At 36.7% G+C, this 20775-nt stretch overlaps 1 protein-coding gene across 5 annotated transcripts in view; it reads right to left on the bottom strand.

Moving 5' to 3' along the window:
* Positions 1-20775, bottom strand: part of LOC143669186 (cytidine monophosphate-N-acetylneuraminic acid hydroxylase) — an 84856-nt gene that overhangs the window by 29189 nt on the left and 34892 nt on the right. For all 5 annotated transcript variants that reach the window (XM_077143799.1, XM_077143802.1, XM_077143801.1 and 2 more), the window contains 2 exons: positions 6083-6192; positions 4579-4769 (listed from right to left, as the gene is read on the bottom strand). In XM_077143799.1, coding sequence (XP_076999914.1) covers positions 4579-4769; positions 6083-6192 — 301 coding nt within the window. The remainder of the gene's footprint in view (positions 1-4578; positions 4770-6082; positions 6193-20775) is intronic.

Consider the following 20775-nt stretch of genomic DNA (forward strand, 5'->3'; position numbering starts at 1 on the left):
ATTAACCAAGTGTGCAAGTTCCACCTTCTTCCACATTCCACACTGATGCAGCTTTGAGTAAAAGTAGTTCTAACAGAAGGTAAAGAGCAGAAAAAATCATGCTGAAAGCACTGCTGGCAGGTGAAGATTCCCTGGTTTTCATTTCTTCTTGTTCCTCAAGGAACAGCTACCAGTGAGAGAGAACTAGGACATAGTACAGGATGAAAGAATCTGTGGGTCAACCACCATTTGGGGGCAGTTATTCAGCCTTCAAAGATTGATAGTCACAGTTCGACATGCAAAATGTATTCTTTGTCCTTGTTAGGGAGGTCAGAGTTAACCAGTGAGGCAAAACTGTAACATTTAGTGTAGAGGAAAAGTACACTCATTATTTCGAGTAATCTTGACTCAGTACACAATCAACCTTCCCAGTAGATTTGAATAACTATTATATATTAATTTGATTTTCATTTATTGAACATTGCTTATGTAAAAGTATTGAGTACCAGGCAGTGCAACAGTGGCTCAATGGCAGAATTCTGACCTGCCATGCCGGAAATCCGGGTTCGATTCCTGGATCTGCCCATGCCAAGTATTGAGTAAACTGTGGAGTATGGTAGAAAGATGAATAATAAATTAATGGCCAGATGCCTATTACATTTTCATTTTGGAGCTGGGTAATTTGACGTGTTATTTTATTTGATCCTCACAACAGAAGAACTCTTGAGGTTTTGTGTTTGTTTTTATAGATGAGGAAACATAGTAATATACAACTAACAAATAGTAAATTCATATTCAAATTCAGATTCCAAACTTACTGCTGATTCCAAACTTACTGCTTCTTCTATTAGAAGACAGTTCCTAACTTTATTGAATGTACTCTGTGGTAGAAAAATCAGACTTGTACATAGACCATAATGTAAGGAAAAACAAGATATAGATCATAAGAAAAGTATAAGTAAAATCTTTATATCAGAACTTATCAACAGTAATAATATCTAAGTTCCAGCACTATGTTAAAAACTATTCAAATAATTAGCATCCAGGGGGATGTTTTACTCCCCAAACAAAGGATTCCAGAAATCAAGAGTTCTTTCAATATATCTTCAATCTCTGGGTTCAAGCCCTAAATCCTGTGCTTTAAAGGACTTTGGGAGTTATGATAAATTTCTCTAAATGGATATTTATTGTTTTCAATTTTTTACCTGCTGACAATTCTGACTGGCATCTATTAATTACACCATACAGTATAATATTATATTTGCATGGTAAAATCACATTTCTTTGAGTAATGATTGCTCACCAAAGTATATTGGCCTTTTCTCTTGCTTCTTTTTTTTTTTTTTTTCCTGAATCAAAGAGGTTTTATTCTGTAACTAAAGGTCAAAAGGGAGGATATAGTCTCCCTGGCAAATGACCCCGAGTTTATGAATAAGCTAGATGACAGTCAAAGAGTAAGAGTCTGTCAGAGAGATAGCCTCAAAGGAGTAAAAACCAGAAACTTCAGTAAGTAACTTTTCAGAAATAAATTATTTGCAACATGGCAGAACCAATGTGTTGTGATACTGCAGTTGAGAACTGGTGTACTACAGAACACATTTGCCCACATAAGCCCCTGAGACTAAAGATTTTGTAAATTGGCTTTCAGGCCAGTGGTTGGGAAGTACTGAGCTAAATGATATTAAAGGCCTTTCTCTCCACTGTATCACTTTATTCCCATAGAATGTCTATCATTAGGACTTTGGTCAATTACATCTTGTAACAGACACTATAAAGTAATGATGGTTTTTTACATAGTTTTTCTTAAGGCTCAAATATTTCATTTTTTTCTTTTTTAAAATTTTTTAAATATAATCCCCCTTCACAAGCAGTTTTCCCTTTTATTAACACTTTGCATTAGTGTGATACATACGTTACAACTGATTAAACAATATTTTTATAATTATACTATTAACTATAGTCTATATGATATTTAACACTTTACTGTTATTACACAATGCAGGAATCCAGGACTCTCAGGTCCCTGAAATTATGCAAGTTTAGTTCTAGAAGCTTCTGTGGGACAAAATTATCATGTAGTAGATGAATAATTTTTTAATAATAGCACCACAATATTCCAGTAGATTGTGATCATTTAAGAAAAGTGCTGCAAGTAATTTGCTACTAAAAAGGTTGATTACTTAAGTTTATTTATGTTATTTCCTTAAAAAATATAAATCATAACATGTCCATGCCTTAGAAACCCCAGATGCTTTGGATTAGAAAACAAGGGGCTATTCAACCAATAAACAGCCTATTATTGATTATCATGGCTATTTTTAAGCCAAGCATGTACAACATGTGAACTTTTCCTGTTAAGTAGGCTCATAGTAAAAAAACAAAAAAAGAAAAGTTGGAATTGCTTCATTGGAACATTGTGGGCATTGCTGTGTGTTTATATTGGCAACCCAGCAGAAATGACAGGAACTCCTACCAGGGATGATCGGACATGACCCCGTAATTCAGTAAAGGAATTGGCAATATGATCCACCCTGTTCTGATAACTGAGTTCATTCTTATATATATGTACTTTCATAAGCTCTTCAGTTCTTCTTTTCACCTCCTTTTTGATTGCCTGTGTTAAGGAAATTTCAGTTCTTATCCTCAGTATCAAATTGCTGTGGTTTCAAGCAGGTGTTGGATGAGGTTAAAAGTTAGGAGCTCAGTGTTGGCATGTTGCAAATCTGGAGCTGGCAGACTACAGCTCATGGGCAAAACCCAGCCTGGCCCCTGTTTTTGTACAATCTAAATATTAAGAATTGCTTTTACCTTTTTAAATGGTTGTAAGAAGAACAATATTTTATGATACATTAAAATTATAGGGCCTTTATTTTAAAATTTCAACTTCTATGTGAGACCAAAGAAAGGGATGCAAAATTTATATTCGCAGTAGTACACTATCTAATATAACTTGTATGGTCAGCTTATTGGAATACCATAATTACATGGACCCATGAGTAGGGAGTGAGATCTTGTTGGTTTGTACAGGTTGGTGTGATGCCCTGATACATCCTAGAGTAAGCTGGACAGAAGATTATAAAGTATTTGCGAAGTCCCCTTGAGTGACTGGGAAAAACGTGGAAATATTAAACTGATATTCTTGCAAGTATTGGGGACTGCAAATTTAATGGGACAGGCCCTCAAACTTGGGGCTTGCCCTTATGAAACTTATTCCTGAAAAGGAGAAGCTAAGCCTACTGATGATTATGCCTATGAGTCACCCCCAGAGAGCCTTTTTTCTTGCTCAGATGTGGCCTCTCTCTAAGCCAGCTCCACAGATGAGCTCACTGTCCTCCCCATCAAGTGGGACATGATTCCCAGGGGTGTAAATCTCTCTGGCAACATGGGACATGACTCCCGGGGATGAGTCTGGCCCTGGCATCATGGTAGTGAGAAAACCTTCTTGTCCAAAAGGGGGGAGATAAATGAAACAAAATGAAGTTCAATGGCTAAGAGATTTCAAGTAGAGTCAAGAGGTCTTTCTAGAAGCTATTCATATGCAGTACATAGATATCCCTTTTCAGGTTTTGGTGTATTGGAATAGCTAGAGGGAAATACCTGAAACTGTCGAATTACAATCCAATAGCCTTGATTCTTAAAGATGATTGAAGAACTATAGAGCTTTTAAGGAATGGACATGTGAATGTGTAAACCTTGTGATGACACTCCCTTTATCCAGTGTGTGGACATATGAGTAAGAAAAAAAAAAACAAAGCAGGGAGGGGTATGGTATGTTTTGGGTGTTCTTTTAACTTTTATTTTTACTTTTTTTTTTTGCATGGGCAGGCACCAGGAAATGAACCCAGGTCTCCAGCATGGCAGGCAAGAATTCTGCCACTGAGCCACTGTCACACCACCCTATTTTTACTTTTGTTCTTAATTTTTGCTTTTTGGAGTAGTGAAAATGCTCAAAAATCTATTGTAATGATGAATGCACAGCTATATGATGATACTGTGAACCACTGATTGTACACTTCAAATGATTATATCTCAATAAAAAAATCACTGAAGAAAAAATAACCAAAAATAATTACATGGCCTTCAAATTTCATTATCTAAAAATAAAGTTTTATTGGAACACAGGCATGCTCATTCATTTAATCACTGTCTATGACTTTGGAGCTACCACAGTAGAGTTGAATAGATGAGACACTGATCATATGGCTTGCAAAACTTAAATATTTATGCTCTGGCCCTTCATAGAAAAACTTTGCTGATCCCTGCTGTAAATGTTGAACTGAAAAAGGAAGTTTAGTTTGATGACACTTAAACCTAAACATGAGCCCTTGGAAATGAAAGGGTGGAAAAGGTTATTAAGACCTGTTCTGCTCCCCAAAATAGCTCCTTCCTCATTCCACATTATACCAAGTAGTGTAATGTGAAAACATTTAAAAGCAGGAAATTGCTATGCAAATTATTAAGTATTATTTTCATAAGACCTCTTTCCATCACCCCAACTGAACCCACTTCAAACTGAGCATGATTGCAAAAGAACCTGAGAACACCTTTTGTCTTTACTGCAGCATTGTCTTATGAGTTGAGTTTTCGGGACTTCATTACCTCAGGTGGTCAGAATGCATGTGACTGATGTAAAGTAGGTCTGCTTGGCACAGTCTCTCCAGCCAATCAGATGGAGGCTCATGGAGCAACCACCATCCTCGGGCAAAAGCAGGACCAATTAACCAAGGGTCAAACACTATCCTCTTGTCTCCCAATTTGAGGTCCATGCAGGCATGAGTGAGGTATGTTACCTGTTGGAAAAGGGTGATATTCATATCATCAATTCACATTATCACTTCACTAGCAACAATGAACTGAAACTGTCTAGCAACAATGAACTGAAACTGAAAAGTTTGGGCTCTTTAGCTGACAGGTCACATTGGAGACCTTTGCTCCTAAGCATGATCGGGTAAAACCAAAAGACAATAAAATTCAGCAGAAGCCTTTATATAGAACAAAACTCCCAATGCAGATCATTAATTTATTAGAGGAGAAATTCTCATGGTTGGCTTTAGGTGTCAAAACAACTTAGACTAGCTCATAAACACCTTTTTACAGTCTGCACCGCAGATTATCTTTTGTGATTTGTCCCTTCGGGTGACAACTTAGTAGGAAAAGGAGTAAGTCATATTAAGACAGGCATTTGGAATTTAAATGCTAGAGTGACTGCTTATAAGGATACAAATTAATGATTTCCTGTGACGTTAAGGAGCTTGACTTGACGTAGCCACACAGATCGGACTAATAATTGGCTAAAAGTGCTGGCAAGGCTTTGTCTTCCAAATCACCTGCTAAAACAACCCCCTCAGGATGCCAAATCTGAGAATTCTAACTGTGGCTTTCAGACACAAGCACAGGGATTCCAAATCAATTCATCTTTGCCCCCTCTCAGTAGCAGAGATAAGGCACCAAACACTCCAGTGTGAGAAGTCAGCAAATTGGGTGTCAAGAGGTCAAGGAATGGAGGAAGTTTTTAGTTATACTTATTCTGAGTATGTTCTTTATTGTTTCCCCTAAAATTGTTTACCTCTCCCAAACGATAGTTTGGTTCCCTGTGAAGACAAATCTCTGTCTATACCTCCAAGAAACAGGATCTAATAAACCACTAGGCATCTGACACAGACAAAATCCCATTCCTTACTACACAATTAAAGATACCTTGGGATTATTCTTCATAATTTTAGCCTGTCTTTAAAAAGACCCTGGAGATTGTACAAGATAAAAGATGTTGTGGGTAATATGCAGAAATAATGAACTGGTCTTTCTTCAGACAGCAATCTGGTCAAATGATTTCTAAACTTCCTTCATTAGTTTTGCATAGCTTGCCTTTGGGAGCTTCCTCTAAAGCTTTCTTATGGATATATTTCCTTGCAATCCTTAGCAACTCCTGGTGTTACTAAAGGAAGTTACTCAAGAATTCAGAATGATTTTATTATACACCCGAATTAGTCACCTCAAAGAGTATTCAAGGTAGTTTGGATGCAAATACATATATAACTACAACAAATTGACATCATTTAATTTTTGTTTTTAAGAGTATTATAATTCTTTAATGTTTCCTTACCTGAACTTCTCCAAAGGCCAAATCTTCAGCGGTTCTAGGATCTGAATCCCAGGGGTTAGGAGGATTCAGTTCTAATAGTGAAAGTCCATTTTTCTCATCCATTTCAACAACTAGAACAATAGGTAATGAATGCAGATTAACAACAAAAGCAGGTTTTAGCAAGTATCACTGAAATAGGAAGGCACAAGAAAGTGCCAAAATCAAAGGAAAATCAAAGCAAAAAGGCAATACTCACTTGGGCAAGCAGTGAGGTAAGGACTTAAGATCAAAACCAATTCATTTCCTTAGGGAACTCATAAAATTCCAGTTAAGTCAGACACATACAAATGACTTTTTTTTTTTTTTTAACTTTTTTATTGTATAGTATAACATATATACAAAAAGCAAAGAAATAAAAATGCAATAATTTTCAAAGCATGCTTCAACAAGTAGTTACAGGACAGATCCCAGATTTTTCCTCTCAGATTTTTCCTTCTAGTTTTCCAGGGTATAGGAGGCTAGAAGGCTTAATTTTTTTTTTTATCACCACAATCAACTTTTTTTGTGTGTGAAAAATAACATATATACAAAAAAGCAATAAATTTCAAAGCACAGCACCACAATTAGTTGTAGAACATATTTCAGAGTTTGACATGGGTTACAGTTCCACAATTTTAGGTTTTTACTTCTAGCTGCTCTAAGATATTGGAGACTAAACAGATATCAATTTAATGATTCAGCAATCATATTCATTTGTTAAATCCTACCTTCTCTGTGTAACTTCACCATCACCTTTGATCTTTCTATCCCTTCCTTTAAGGGTCTTTGGGCAGTGGCCATTCCAACTTTCTCATGTTGGAAGGGTCTGTAACCAATATGGGGTAGGGAGATGGAACTATCTGATGCTCTGGAGAAAGTGGACCTCTAGGTTTTAGGACCCATCTGGTCCAGGGGCCCATCTGGAGGTTATAGGCCTCTGGAAATTTACACTAGTGTATGGAACCCTTGAGGAAGATTATTTATCACCCTAGGTATTCTTTAGGATTGGCTAGAATGGTCCTGGATGGGGGTTAGCAAGTTATGATAGGTAGCAATGTCCAACTGAAGCTTGTGTAGGAGAAACCTCCAGAGTAACCTCTCAACTCTATTTGAATTCTCTCTGCCACTGATACTTTATTAGTTACACTTCTTTCCCCCCTTTTTATCAGGATGGAATTGTTGATCCCACAGTACCAAGGCCAGATTCATCCCTGGGAATCACCTCCCACACAGCCAGGGAGACCTTCACCCCTGCACGTCATGTTCCACATAGGGGGGAAGGCAATGATTTCACTTACAGAGTTGGGCTTAGAGAGAGAGAGGCCACATCTGAGTAACAGAAGAGGGCCTCCAAAAGTAATTCTTAGGCATACGTATAGGTAGACTAAGCATCTCTGCTACCTACATAAGCCTCATGAGAGTAAGCCTCAAGATCAAGGGCATGGCCTATTGATTTGGGTGTCCCTAAAGTTTGATGCAGTATCTGGGGAATTCCTGATGGTAAAGTTTAATAGTTCCATATATTTTCTCCCATCCTTCAAGGGACTTTGCCAATACTTTTTGATTATCTGCTTATATACTCTAGGATGTTTCAAGGCATTACATTAGGCTATATATATATATGTGAAAGAGGTTCTTTAAGCCTATATGTGTATATATATATATATATGAACGCATGGGACATTTGGTGAGGCAAAATAAGTCAGAAACAGAACAACAATGGTATGGTCTCCTTTAGAAAATGCTTACAAGAAAAAAAAAAATATATATATATAGGCTTTAAAAACCTCTTTATTATTCTGGGCTCCCTGTGTTTCAGTTGTTCAAATGAGCTGTACAAATAGGTTGAGTTAGATTATGTGCTACAGAAAATTTTGGTTCCAGACTAAATAAATCTTTCTTCCTTTGGTCTCAAAGAGTATGTGTGGTTCTAAAATATAGACAATGTCTTCCTTACCCCTGTGTTCTAAATTACTTTAACCCCAACCTGATTGACTTCATTCTTATCTCTAAATATCACCCTCTCGAAATCCAGAAATAATAATTACCACTCTGGACTAAATGTGTCTGCTATAAAAGCTTACCATCTAGGCCCCTATTTCTTGTAAGCATTTTCTAAAGGTGACCATGCGATTGTTGTTCTTCTGTTTCTGACTTATTTTGCCTCACCAAATGTCCCACACACTCATTCACATCATTGCTTGTATCATGACTTTGTTCCTTTTTTGTAGCAGCACAACATTTATTCATAAATAGACACCATCATTCACCCATCTACTTCTCAGTCAGTGCATCCTTCAGCCACCTGCATTCATCAGGGATCATGTATAGTGCCCAAAGGCATGTTTTGTTTTGTTTTTGGCATGTGCAGGCTCAGGGAATCAAACTTGGGTCTCTCATGTTGCGGGCAAGAATTCGACCACTGAGCCATCCTTGTACCACCCTACGGTAATAAGCGACTTTATTACAAATAAATGAAAGTTAGTTAGAGAGGCGTTCAGGGTGGCAATAAAAGTGTGCAGGAAGGAGCACCTGGGCTGCTTGCAAGAGTCAAAGTAGATTTCAAATGGGAGGCTATCCTTGAGCTATCCTGAAAATATGAGGTATTGGGAGAAAGACAAGAGAAATGATTGTATAAGGCAGAAGGAAGGAGGGAACAGATGTAGAAAGGGGTAGAGGCATGGGAGGGCTTGGTAATCACAAAGCCACTAGTCATTTGTGACTGAAGAAAGCGGTGTTTGGGCCAGGCAAGGTATAGAGGTGGCCAGAGTAGGTCACAAAGAACCCTAGGTTCTGTGCTGAGGAGTTAGGGTTTATGTTACGGCAATGAAGGGCCACTGAAGAATTTTAAGCAAGGGTGATATCATTGCTGGTAGCCTACACAAAATCCACGTTCTGTGTCTTCCTTACTATTAGCATCCTATTTTTATTAGGTGTGGTTAAAAGATCAGTATTTCCCAAGCTCCCCCTGTAGTTCTGAGTGACCATAAATATAACTCTTATTGAGCAGAAGTTTATTGGTGGGGCTTCCAGGAAAAACGCTATTTCATGACAAAGGGGAAGAGTGAGGACCTGCCCTTTGTCTTTTCCTTTCTGTTTTTTAATTTCTATATTTTTTGTTATTACAACCATTGTAGGTTTACAGAAAAATCATGTAGAAAGTACAGAGTTCCCATATACCACCCCTCTCTCACAAACCATTTTCCCTATTATTAACATTTTGCATTACTATGGTATTTTTGTTATAATTGATGAAGCAATATTATACTTAAGCTATTAACTTGAGCTCACTGTTTACTCTGTGTTTATACAGTTCTATAGCTTTTTTTTTTTGCATGTGTGGCAACTTATATACAACCTAAAATTTCCCTTTTTTATCCTTTTTCAAATATACAGTTCCCTGGTGTTAATTACATGTACAAATTTTTGCCTCCATCACCATCATCCATTACCAAAACTTTTCCATTACTGTAAAACAAAACTCTGTATTAATTCAACAACAACTCTCTATTCCCCTCCTTGCTTGACCCCTGGTAACCTGTTTTCTAGTTTCTGATTTTATGAATTTGTATATAGTGCTATTTTCATATAAGTGAAATCAGATAGTATTTGTCCTTTTGTGTCTGGCCTGTTTGACTCAAATTGATGTCTTCAAAGTTCATCCATATTGTCGTATGTATCAGAACTTCATTTCTTATTACAGCTGAATAATATTCCATTATATATATATATATCTGTATATATACCACATTTTGTTTATCCATTCATTGGTTGATGGACACTTCAGTTGTTTCCATCTTTTGGCAATTGTGAATAGTACTGTTTTGTACATTGGTGTGAAAATATCTCTTTGAGGACCTGCTTTCAATTATTTTGGGTATATACCTAGAAATAGGATTTCCAGGTTGTATGGTAATTCTAGATTTAACTTTCTGAGGAATCTCCAAACTATTTTCCACAGTTCCTGCCTTTTTTAGCATTCCCATGAACAATGTATGTGTATTCCTATATCTCCACAGCCCCTCTAACACTTATTTTCATTTTTTTAAAAGCAGTTTTATTGAAATATATTCACATACCATACAATTCATCCAAAGTGAATCAGTGATTCTCTATATAATCACACACTTGTGCATTCTTCACCACAATCAATTTCAGAACATATTTATTACTCCGAAAAGAAAACCTCCCATTCCTTACATTTCCCTATTATTGACACTTAGCATTGGAGTGGTACCTTTGTTATAAGTGATGAAAGAATATTAAGATATTACTTTGCACTAAAGTCTATAATTTGCATCAGGGGTATTTTTCCCATATACCACCCTATTATTAACATCTTATAATAGTGGCAAACATTTTACAGTCCTGGTTCTTATATTTAGGTCTTTGATTCATTCTGAGTCAATTTTTGCATATGGCATAAGGGAAGGGCTCACCTTTCATTCTTTTGCACATGTATATTCACTTTTCCCGGCATCATTTGTTGAAGAGTCTATTCTTTCCTTACTCAGTGGACTTGGCACCCTTGTCAAAGATCAGTTCGCCAAAGGTAAGAGGGTTTATTTCTGACCTTTCAATTAGATTTCATTGGTCTCTGTGTCTGTCCCTGTGTCAGTACCATGCTATTTTTTATTTCAATAACTTTGTAGTAAGTTTTTAAATCAGGAAATGTGATCCTTCCATCTTTGTTCTTCTTTATTAAGGTAGTTTTGGCGATTCAGGGCTGCTTACCCTTCCATATGAATTTGATGATTGGCTTTTCCATTTCTGCAAAGAAGTCTTCAAATTTTTATTGGAATTGCTTTGAAGCTGTATATTACTCTGGGTGGAACTGATCTTAACAAAATTTAATCTTCCAATCCATGAACATGGAATGACCTTCCATTTATTTAGGTCTTCTACAATTTTTTAAGCAATGGTTTTTAGTTTCCAAGTCCTTTACATCCTTGGTTTAATATATTCTGAGATATTTGATTTGTTTAGTTACTATTGTAAATAGAACTGTTTCCTTGACTTCTCTTCTTCATATTGTTTATTACTAGTATATAGAAGCACCTGTGATTTTTGCATGTTGATCTTGTACCCACCACTTTGCTGAATTTATTAGCTCTACTGGTTTTGTTCAAAATTTTCTCTCTATAAGATCATGTCATCTGTAAATAAGGAGAGTTTTATATCCCTTCTAATAGTTTGCCACTATTATAAGATGTTAATAATAGGGTGGTATATGGGAAAAATACCCCTGATGCAAATTATAGACTTTAGTGCAAAGTAATATCTTAATATTCTTTTATCACTTATAACAAAGGTACCACTCTAATGCTAAGTGTCAATAATAGGGAAATATAAGGAATGGGAGGTTTTCTTATTTATATCCCTTATTTATTATTGTTTGGATTTTGAAGGTGTTCCAAGGATCCATCTAGAGTACTTGAAGAAAAGAGCCACAAAATAAGAATGGCAGAGTAGGAAAATAGAAATCTAGGTCCTTGATAAACCATGGAATAGCCATACTTCCCTTGACTCTTTCTCTCCAACTTTTTGTTATGTAAGAAAAATAATCCCTTATGTGTTCAGGCCACTGTTATTTGGATTTTCTAATACTGACTACTGAAAGTAATCCCTAACTGCTATAGAAAGGAAATAATAAAATCTGAGTTTAATTTTATAAATACCATTGTAAGAGCCATGGAGAAGATCAGTTGGAAGGAGGCAAGACCATGTACAGCTAAGTGATAGTGGGACATGGGCGCGAAACCATTAGCCTCACTCTCTGACCTTAGACAAGTTACTTAATTTCTCTGTTTTTTAGTGTTTTTGTCTTTATCCCAGGTACCTGCAAGGAAAATAAATCCTAATAAATGGCAGTCATTTTATTAATTTCTGAACAAGGCTCTGGACTAAGGTGGTCCCTTTGAAAATGGTATCATTGCTGTACCCTCAAAGCTACTCACTGTCCTTGCCTCAAACTATACCAAAATGTTTTACCAAGACACTTCAAATGAATATTAATTATACTTACTTTGAGACAACTGTTTATGGAACAAACTGAGGTATAAATTACCTATAAAATGAAAAGTTGTGGATTTTAGAGCTTTTCTCAGTAGCTATGAACAAAGACTTAAAAATGTTCTAAATTTCCATTTTCTAGGTCACCTTCAGGACCTTAAAAGGTATGGCAGATGGGGAGAGAGACAGGTACTTGACAAATATTGCATTTGGGCAGATAAGTAGCTTCATCTCATGGGTTGAAAATAAACTTATGAATTTAATGGTGTGCAAATTCTAATAAGCTGAAAATCTCAAAGACTATGGCCATTTTCCTAAAAATAAGAGTTACCAAAATTGGCTCAATAAAAAGTACTAATTAAAAAAAAAGAAGAAGAAGAACTCTGACTAAACTATAAGAAGGAAAACATTGCAAGTTTAATGATTAACCTCCCCCAAAGTCTTTTTTTTCTCCTCCCTCTCTAGATTTATACCCATGCCTGTGCTTATATTTCCCTTTCTGCCCTTAACAAATTGGTGACTCATTTAGCTGGTCTTCTGGGAAGGCTTTCCCCCAGTTATCAGCTCTCCTTACTCCCTGGTTTCATTCTGGTCTCAGATGTCACCTTGTCAGGGAGGGCTTTCTGACTGCAATCTAAAATAGCCCTTTCCAACCCTAGAATGAGCTGAGACTCAGCATCAAGGGATTGAGAAAACCTTCTCTACCAAAAGGGGAGAAGAGTGAAATGAGACAAAGTGTCAATGGCTGAGAGATTCCAAACAACCGAGAGGTTATCCTGGAGGTTATTCTTACACATTAAGTAGATATCACCCTGTTTTTCAAGATGTAATGGAGAGGCTGGAGGGAACTGCCTGAAAATGTAGAGCTGTGTTCCAGTAGCCATGTTTCTTGAAGATGATTGTATAATGATATTGCTTTCACAATGTGACTGTGTGATTGTGAAAACCTTGTGTCTGATGCTCCTTTTATCTATCTTGTCAACAAAGGAGTAGAACATATGAAATAAAAATAAATAATAGGGGGAACAAATGTTAAAATAAAAAAATAAATAATAAATCAATAAAATAAAATAGCCCTTTCCTGCACACAGCAGGCCTGGGTCTCTCTCCAACCTTCTACCCCTCATAACTTTTCTTCATGGCCGTTATTATGTTTATATTTTCGCTTGTGGTTGGTCTCCCGTACAAGAATGCAAGCTGAGAAGCTGAGAGCTAGAATTGTGTTTTCGTCACTGCTATATCAATAGTGTGCTGAGAACACACTGTGCCTAACCCACAGAATGCATTCAGGAGATATTTATTGAGTTAACTGATTATTAGTGGTTGTAATTTCACATCTCCCATGATTTTTTCAGGGCGACATGGCTCTCTCTACCTAAGCACTGCTCCTGCCCTCCTTGGCACATCTGGCGGTAAAAATTATTTAGAAGTTTATCTCAGTATAAGCTGAAGATAAACTTCTTCCTCATTTTTAAAAGAGCACTTTAGAAACACAATTGTGCTGAATATCTTCCACTGGTCCCTACAGACTACTCTCTTCTGCCCTTGTCTACCTTTTTTTTTTCACCCTGTTGTGTTGTCTGCTTCAGTTGTTCCACCTATATGGGCTACATTGAAGGGCTCCCACAGCCTCTTCCTTCTAGGTGGGTTTAGTCATGGCGAAGTCCAACAGGTGACTGGTAAGAGAGAACTGAGTGAGAATGGATTGCTGATTCCTCTGGCTCTTTCTCTGACGCTTGCTTTGACCTCATTGTGCCCTGTGCCCAACCAGAGGTCACTGCTCCTCTGAAGGAGTCCAGTTCTCTATGAGGATCTTTTCTACCAGATTTTGGAAACTGCTTCCTCTCCTTTATACTCCCTTGTGTATAAAGAGGGACAACTTGGCTGTTACTAGCTCCAGGTTACTGCACCTTCCTTTGTGGTTTTCCTACATCCACATGTTATAGTCTTTTTATAAATAACCATCCCTCCCCTTGAATTATCCTAACTTGAGGCTCCATCTGTTATCCTTTCATAGACCTAACTAATACAACAATAAAGAACAACTATCCTTAAACTTCATATTCGTAAGTGTGATTATTCCTGGAGGATGGCAGGGCAGGTGATGTGATCAAGGAGAAGTATATCAAGATTTCCTGTTGTTAATGTTTTATGTCTTAAGCTGGGTGATGGGAACATGCACAAGAAATTTGATGAGGCAGTATCTTTCCTTTAAAAACAGTTCTTGCCTTAGTGGTGAAACACAAAATTCTACCCTAAGAAAATAAGAAATAAAGGATGAGTGATACTACATTATTGTTTAAGTATATTCTGGAAATATGGGTGGTAAAACAGACCTAATTATCATTACTTCCAGGTTATTTCATTGTTGGAAAATAGTGTCATGAAGTAAAAAGGATGCCACTTTGGAACACCTGGGTTGGATTCCTGACACTGCTACTTATTAGCAGCAAACTAGGCTTATTAGCAGTACCCTGATCCTCAATATCCTGATCTGTAAAATAGAATTATAATACATACATACTTCATACTTGTGGGGATTAAATGAGATAATAGATCCTAAAATGCCTCACACTATATCTGGTACAAAGAAGGCACATAAGAAATAATAGTATTTTTTGTGGTAATTAGTTGACCTAAAAAAAAAATAGTGTTAAAAATTCAGCATTAGACAAAGAAGGAAGCCTATATACTAGCAAATACCACTTAGAAATACAATGTAATTGTGGAAGAACTTCAGAAAACTCTCCCACTGATACCCACTTTTAAGGACTTTCATTCTACAAAATTTTCTCAGGAGAAACAAAGGAAAATAAGAGTCTAACTCAATCATTGTTCTGAAACAAGTACCGTAAAAGTTCCCTTTGCCCCTTGCATAAAGAGAAATTGCATATATGCACTGAATGAGAACATGCAACATCTGCAAACTTCCTGCCTCTATTAATAAAATAATAAGCTGGTTATAAGCTTACCATAAGCTGATGAAATCTAGGTCATTTGGATTATAATTGTGATATTTATCCACAAAACAAACAAATGGCATTCCCTAAAATCTTTTTGTAAGAATAATGAGGGAGAATCAGAATTAAAACATATTAGAAAACTATAATAATTAAGTGAATTTTGGTATAAGGACAGCCAAGAAGATGATCCTAATTATACAACTGTTTAATATATTCTAAAGTAGATTCACAAATTGGTGGGAAAGGAACGGGTACCTAACAAATGGTCCTGTTGCAAAATGGTTAAATAAGTTTTCCAGTTGATTAAAGATATAAAGGAAAGCAACCAAGGCATTAAAAGGTAGGATAAAGTAAATATTCATTAACTATATAAAGAAGGACTTCTAAGTTTAACAGCAGTGGAAAAAGTTCCAATGGAAAATTTGAATAGATATATATGTAAATAGAAAATGTATAACATCAAAATAGTTTGGCAAACATGTCTGGGAAAATTAGCATCATATTTGAGAGACAAATGCAAATTAAAATGAGACACCTTTTTTTTTTTGCTTCAAATGAGAGAAGTCTGAAAGACTAAGAATGCCCTAACTGGGTAAGGGTTGAGGAGAAAAGGCAGGTCTGTATGCTAGTTGGGGGGAGCAAAAATTGGTTCATTCCAAAGAATGGATGCTAATGCAATGCACATTAAAGAAAGAATGATGGGGTCATTCATTCTTTCATTTATTTAAGATCTCAATCGAAGAGCACTGTATTAGCCTTACTTTTCAGTTCATAACATGTTATAATTGGGTCATATATAGCTCCTCTCTTTTTTGTGTTATTTATTTATCCCCTTCTATCTCCATTTGCAACTCTTACTTCCTTCCCCTTCCCTACAGGCCACCATTTGAATGTTCATGCAAAATGTGTTTTATATAGTGCATGTGTTTTTAATTTATATAAATGGTATCAGGTTATAGGTCTCCAGTCTCTTTCTTACTCTTTTATTTGGGAGGGGGTGGGGTGCATGGTCCGGGAATAGAATCTTTCTTACTCTTTTTTACTCAACACTATGTTTTAAAAATTTAACCATGTTGCCATGTGTGCATCTAACCTACTTCTAATTGCAGTTTATGTACCATGATGCATGTCCACCATATTTTATCTGTTCACTCTCCCGTGGTGGACCCACAGATTCTGACACCACACAATTTCTTCTGGATATTGAGTGGGGCCGAAAGGGTCACAGTATATTCATAAACCTCATCTGACTAGGCACTGCCAAATTACTCTGCAGAATAGCTCCACCATCCACATTCTCACCATATGCATGATTTCTATATCCCTATATCCTTGCCAACATTTGTCATTATCTTAATTTCTAACTTTTTGCCAATCTAAAATATGTAAAACCTCATTTCCTTATTTTGCAGTTCTTTGATTACTAATGAGATTGAGCATATCTTCATATACTTATTAGCCTTTTGAGTTTCTTCTTCTGTAAATTTCTGGCTCCTACCCTTTCCTGTTGAGATTTGTTTTAGTTTGCCAGAGCTGCTATAACAAGTATTATAGACTGACTTAAACAACAGAAATCTATTGTCTTCCAGTTTTGGAAGCTAGCAGTCCAAAATCAAGGTGTTGGTGGGCCATGCTTTCTCCAAAGTCTGTAGCATTCTGGTGGTGGCCTGCTAGTAATCCATAACACAATCTCTGCTTTCTTTAGTCATCTTTTGTTGCTTGTTCATTGGTGCTACCTTTGTTTTTAGGACTCTAGTCATACCAGATTAAGGCCCACCCTGATTCAGTTTGACAACATCTTAATAGGATCTTCAAAAATTCTATTTACAAATGAGTCACACCCGCAGGACGAGGGTTTAGGACTTTAACATGTCTTTGTAGGGAGCATGATCCAATCTAGGTTTCCTGTCTTTTCCTTGTCAATTTGACTTACTTCTTCCTAGATTCTAGATATTAATCTCTTGTTGGTTATGAATATTACAAAAACAGTCTCCCAAATTGTCATATATCTTTTAACGTTGTCCATGCTATCTTCATTAAGCAGACATTTTTAGTGTTGATGAAGTTATATTAATCAAACGTTTCTTTGCCCTATGAGCTGTGCTTTTGAAGTATTACTTGAAGATTCAGGAAGTCCTAGTTCTTGTCTAGGTCACAAAGATATGTTCCCAAATTTTTTCTTTTACTTTAATAATCCTATATTTTGCATTTAGGCTATTAATCCAAGTGAAGTCCACCTTTAGGCTTAAATGTATGAGGTATTACACAGGAATAAAAGCTTTAATTAGTCATACCCTTAACCAGTATTCAACTATCTTAAAACAACTCCAAATACAGAGAAGCGTTTATGGACAAAGACACTACAGTTCTATTTTAATGGCAAAAAAATAAAACTATGAACAGTCTAAATTCCAACAACAGGGAAGTGGCTAAGGAAATTATATAAGTTAATACTTAATGTAAACATATCTTAAAATATATGTATATATAAAATATTACAATTAAATGAATAATATCTGCCATAACATTAAACAATTTAGAAAAAAGAATAAACTAATTTATCTAGAATAATTACAACTATTTGTAAAAGTATTCCTAAAAAGAAGAATCTAGAATAGTACAACTAGGGAGAAGATCAACAAGGAAATAGAAAACTTGAATAGCACCATAAACCAACTGGACTTAACAGATCTCTATATACCACTCCACTCAAACACAGAAGAGTTGTTCCCAAGTGCATATAGAACATTCTTTAGTACACACTATAAACCATAAAACAATTTTCAATAAGTATAAAAGATCCACATCATATGAAGTCTGTTCTCCTATACAAGGAAATGAAATTAGAAATCAGGAAGAGAAAGAAATTTCAAAAATATGTAGAAATTCAACAATACACTTCTAAATAAGAAACGGGTAAAAGAATACATTACAAAGGAAATTAAAAATACTTTGAGATGAATGAAAATGAAAACACGACATACCAATACTTGTAGAGTACAGCTAAAGCAGTGCTTAGAAGGAAATTCAAATCTGTACATGCCTATATTAAAAAAAGGATGATCTCAAATCAAAAGCATAACCTTCCAACTTAGGATACTAGAAAAAAAGAACAAAACCCAAAGTGTTGGGGATTGAATTGTGTCTCCCACAAAAAACATGTTCAAATATTAATCCATGTTTCTATTTGTAAACAGGACCTTTGCATAATTTTATTAGTTAAAGATGTGGTCAAATTGAATCAATTAGGGTCTTAATCCATATGACTGGAGGCCTTATAAAAAGAGGAAAACCAGATATGGTGTGTTAGAGAAAGCCACATGAAGAATTCAGAAGTCAGGGGAGATCAGAAGAGCATACACAAAGAGAGATCCTCACATAATGCCATCACCAGAGCACTACTGACTCCATGGAAAGCATGACCTTGCCACCATCTTGATTTTGGACTTCTAGCCTTCTGTGGTAGTTGAGTTCAGGTGTCAACTTGGCCAGGTGAAGGTGCCTAGTTTTGTTGCTTTGGGCAGGAGCCATTGGCATGTGAAACTCATCTATCACTGATTGTATCTGTGGTCAGCCAAAGAGAGTGCCTTCTGCAATGAGTGATGTTTAATTGGGTAGATGCTTAAATGAGAGAGCTCGATGCAGCACAGCCCATGCAGCTCAGCATTCCTCATCTCAGCACTCTAAGCTTGGCCCAGACCTTTGGAGATATAGAAAAGAATGGCCCTGGGGAAAGCTGTGGAAACTCAAAAGCCAGGAGAGAAGGCCAGCAGAGATCACCCTGTGCCTTCCCGTGTAAGAGAGAATGTCAGATGAAAGTTTGCAGCCTTTCCTCTGAAGAATTGTAAGTTTTTAACTAAATAAATTCCCCTCTATGAAAATTCAATCCATCTGTGGTGTGTTGCATTCTGGCAGACTTGGCAAACTAAAAGACCTTCCAAACCAGGATGGCTATAATAAGATGGGCACGAGTGCTGAAATAAAGTATCAGTAGCAAAGAGAGTTCAAATAAAGTTGAGAGGCTTTTCTGAAGACTACTCTTATACAGGTTTCAGCTAGCTATTGATTGCCATGGTTTGCCAAACCCCAACCAACATGATTCCTTAAAGAACACCCATGGCTCTAGATCCTACAAAAGTTTCAGGTACTAAGTTTGCTTTTCAGAAACTTAAAACCTTCAGATGATTCCTAGGCCAGAAAAGTCCTGAAACCCAGAGGTGCCAGTCTCTCCAAGAACATTAACCAGTTCCACAACCCTGTCCCATATTGTCGACACCCCTTTTGAACATGAAAAAAGTTAGAATGGGCATAACCCAGATATCCCTAAAGATTTGGAGAAAAATCAAAGGACATTTGAGGAAACTGATAAAAGTTCAGGCCTGAAGCCCCAGGCTTACCCAAGCCAAGGACTCCCTTCTGTTCCCTCCCACTCCTGGGATGCTAAGATAAAAAACCAAGCCAAGGGCCCCTTCCTATTCCCAAACTGCTTAGATAAGACCACAGAGCCTACCTTATCTAAAAAGTAGTCCAATCCAGTTTGCTGTGCATGCACTGAAAGAGGGACTCTGAACTTAAAGCAACCCTGGAACATAAAATACCCTGCAAATGGAATTTAAGTGAGCAGGAATAACAGGAAAAAGAAACACAGGATACAAAAAGAAAGTAAGAATCTGTCCATTGTCAGTTCCTACAACGTCACAGTCCCCACCTATCAATATAAAGGGCCAAGTAGCAGAAGTAGCTAGTTTGCAAGGCCCAATTTGAATATCTTAAAGCGCCAATGGCAATAATTAACCTACAAGTGCTAATTTAGATATTTACTAACTAATCACCATATGCCAATATCCCAAACATCCTTGTCTTTACCTTCCTTTGATAATTAAAACCCAGATTTCTCTATTTTGGGAAGGCTGTTTGAGACTGTGAGAGCCCCTCTCTCAGCTGGCTGTTAAAAACTTTCCTTTGCTACCAAACCAGTGTGATGAGTCATTCTTGCCATGATAGGCAAGAACCCAAGACTCACAGGGTCCCCTCTAAAACTAAGACACAGAGAGATGGAACAAATTGCCCAAAGTCACATAAGTGAGTGATCTGAACCCTGGCTGTCCCATTACCTTCACTCATAACCATTTTGCTATTATGTCTCTCTATAGATTTTGTACCAAAGATTTAGGCATTTTCCTAAGAGCCTCTAAGCAGCTGTAGATTTATGAGCTACATATTCATTAGGTTGATCATCTATTTTCCTTTTACTTAGTCAAACTAACTGTGTTTATGTTCAAACTTTTTTCTCATCAGTTTTATGCCAAATAAATTTAGCAATATTTGTACAGCACACGTAACCGGTTCCTGGTAACAAGGGAGTTTGTAGGATTTCTGGGCTAAGTCAAAAGCCTTGAGGTGGGGCTTGCCAGAAAAAGGTGCTAGGGGTGCAGGTGTCTCTTTGAGAGGCAGGGAAGAGGGAGAGGCTGAACTGTAGTCTAAGCAATATGTACCTCTCTCCAGAGTAGCATTCTATTTCCTCTGGGATGAATGGCCAAGGATAGTCACCTCAATAAATGTCACCTCTGCTCTTGAGGAAGTGGGAGAATACCAATGCAAGGCAAACTCTTAAAAACATCACTTGGAATCAAAAAGTATTGGCAAAGTCCCTTGAGGGATGGGTGAAGAAATATGGAACTATTAAACTTTACCATCACA

Source organism: Tamandua tetradactyla, chromosome 25 (assembly GCF_023851605.1).
Source record: "Tamandua tetradactyla isolate mTamTet1 chromosome 25, mTamTet1.pri, whole genome shotgun sequence".
NCBI classification, from domain to species: domain Eukaryota; kingdom Metazoa; phylum Chordata; class Mammalia; order Pilosa; family Myrmecophagidae; genus Tamandua; species Tamandua tetradactyla.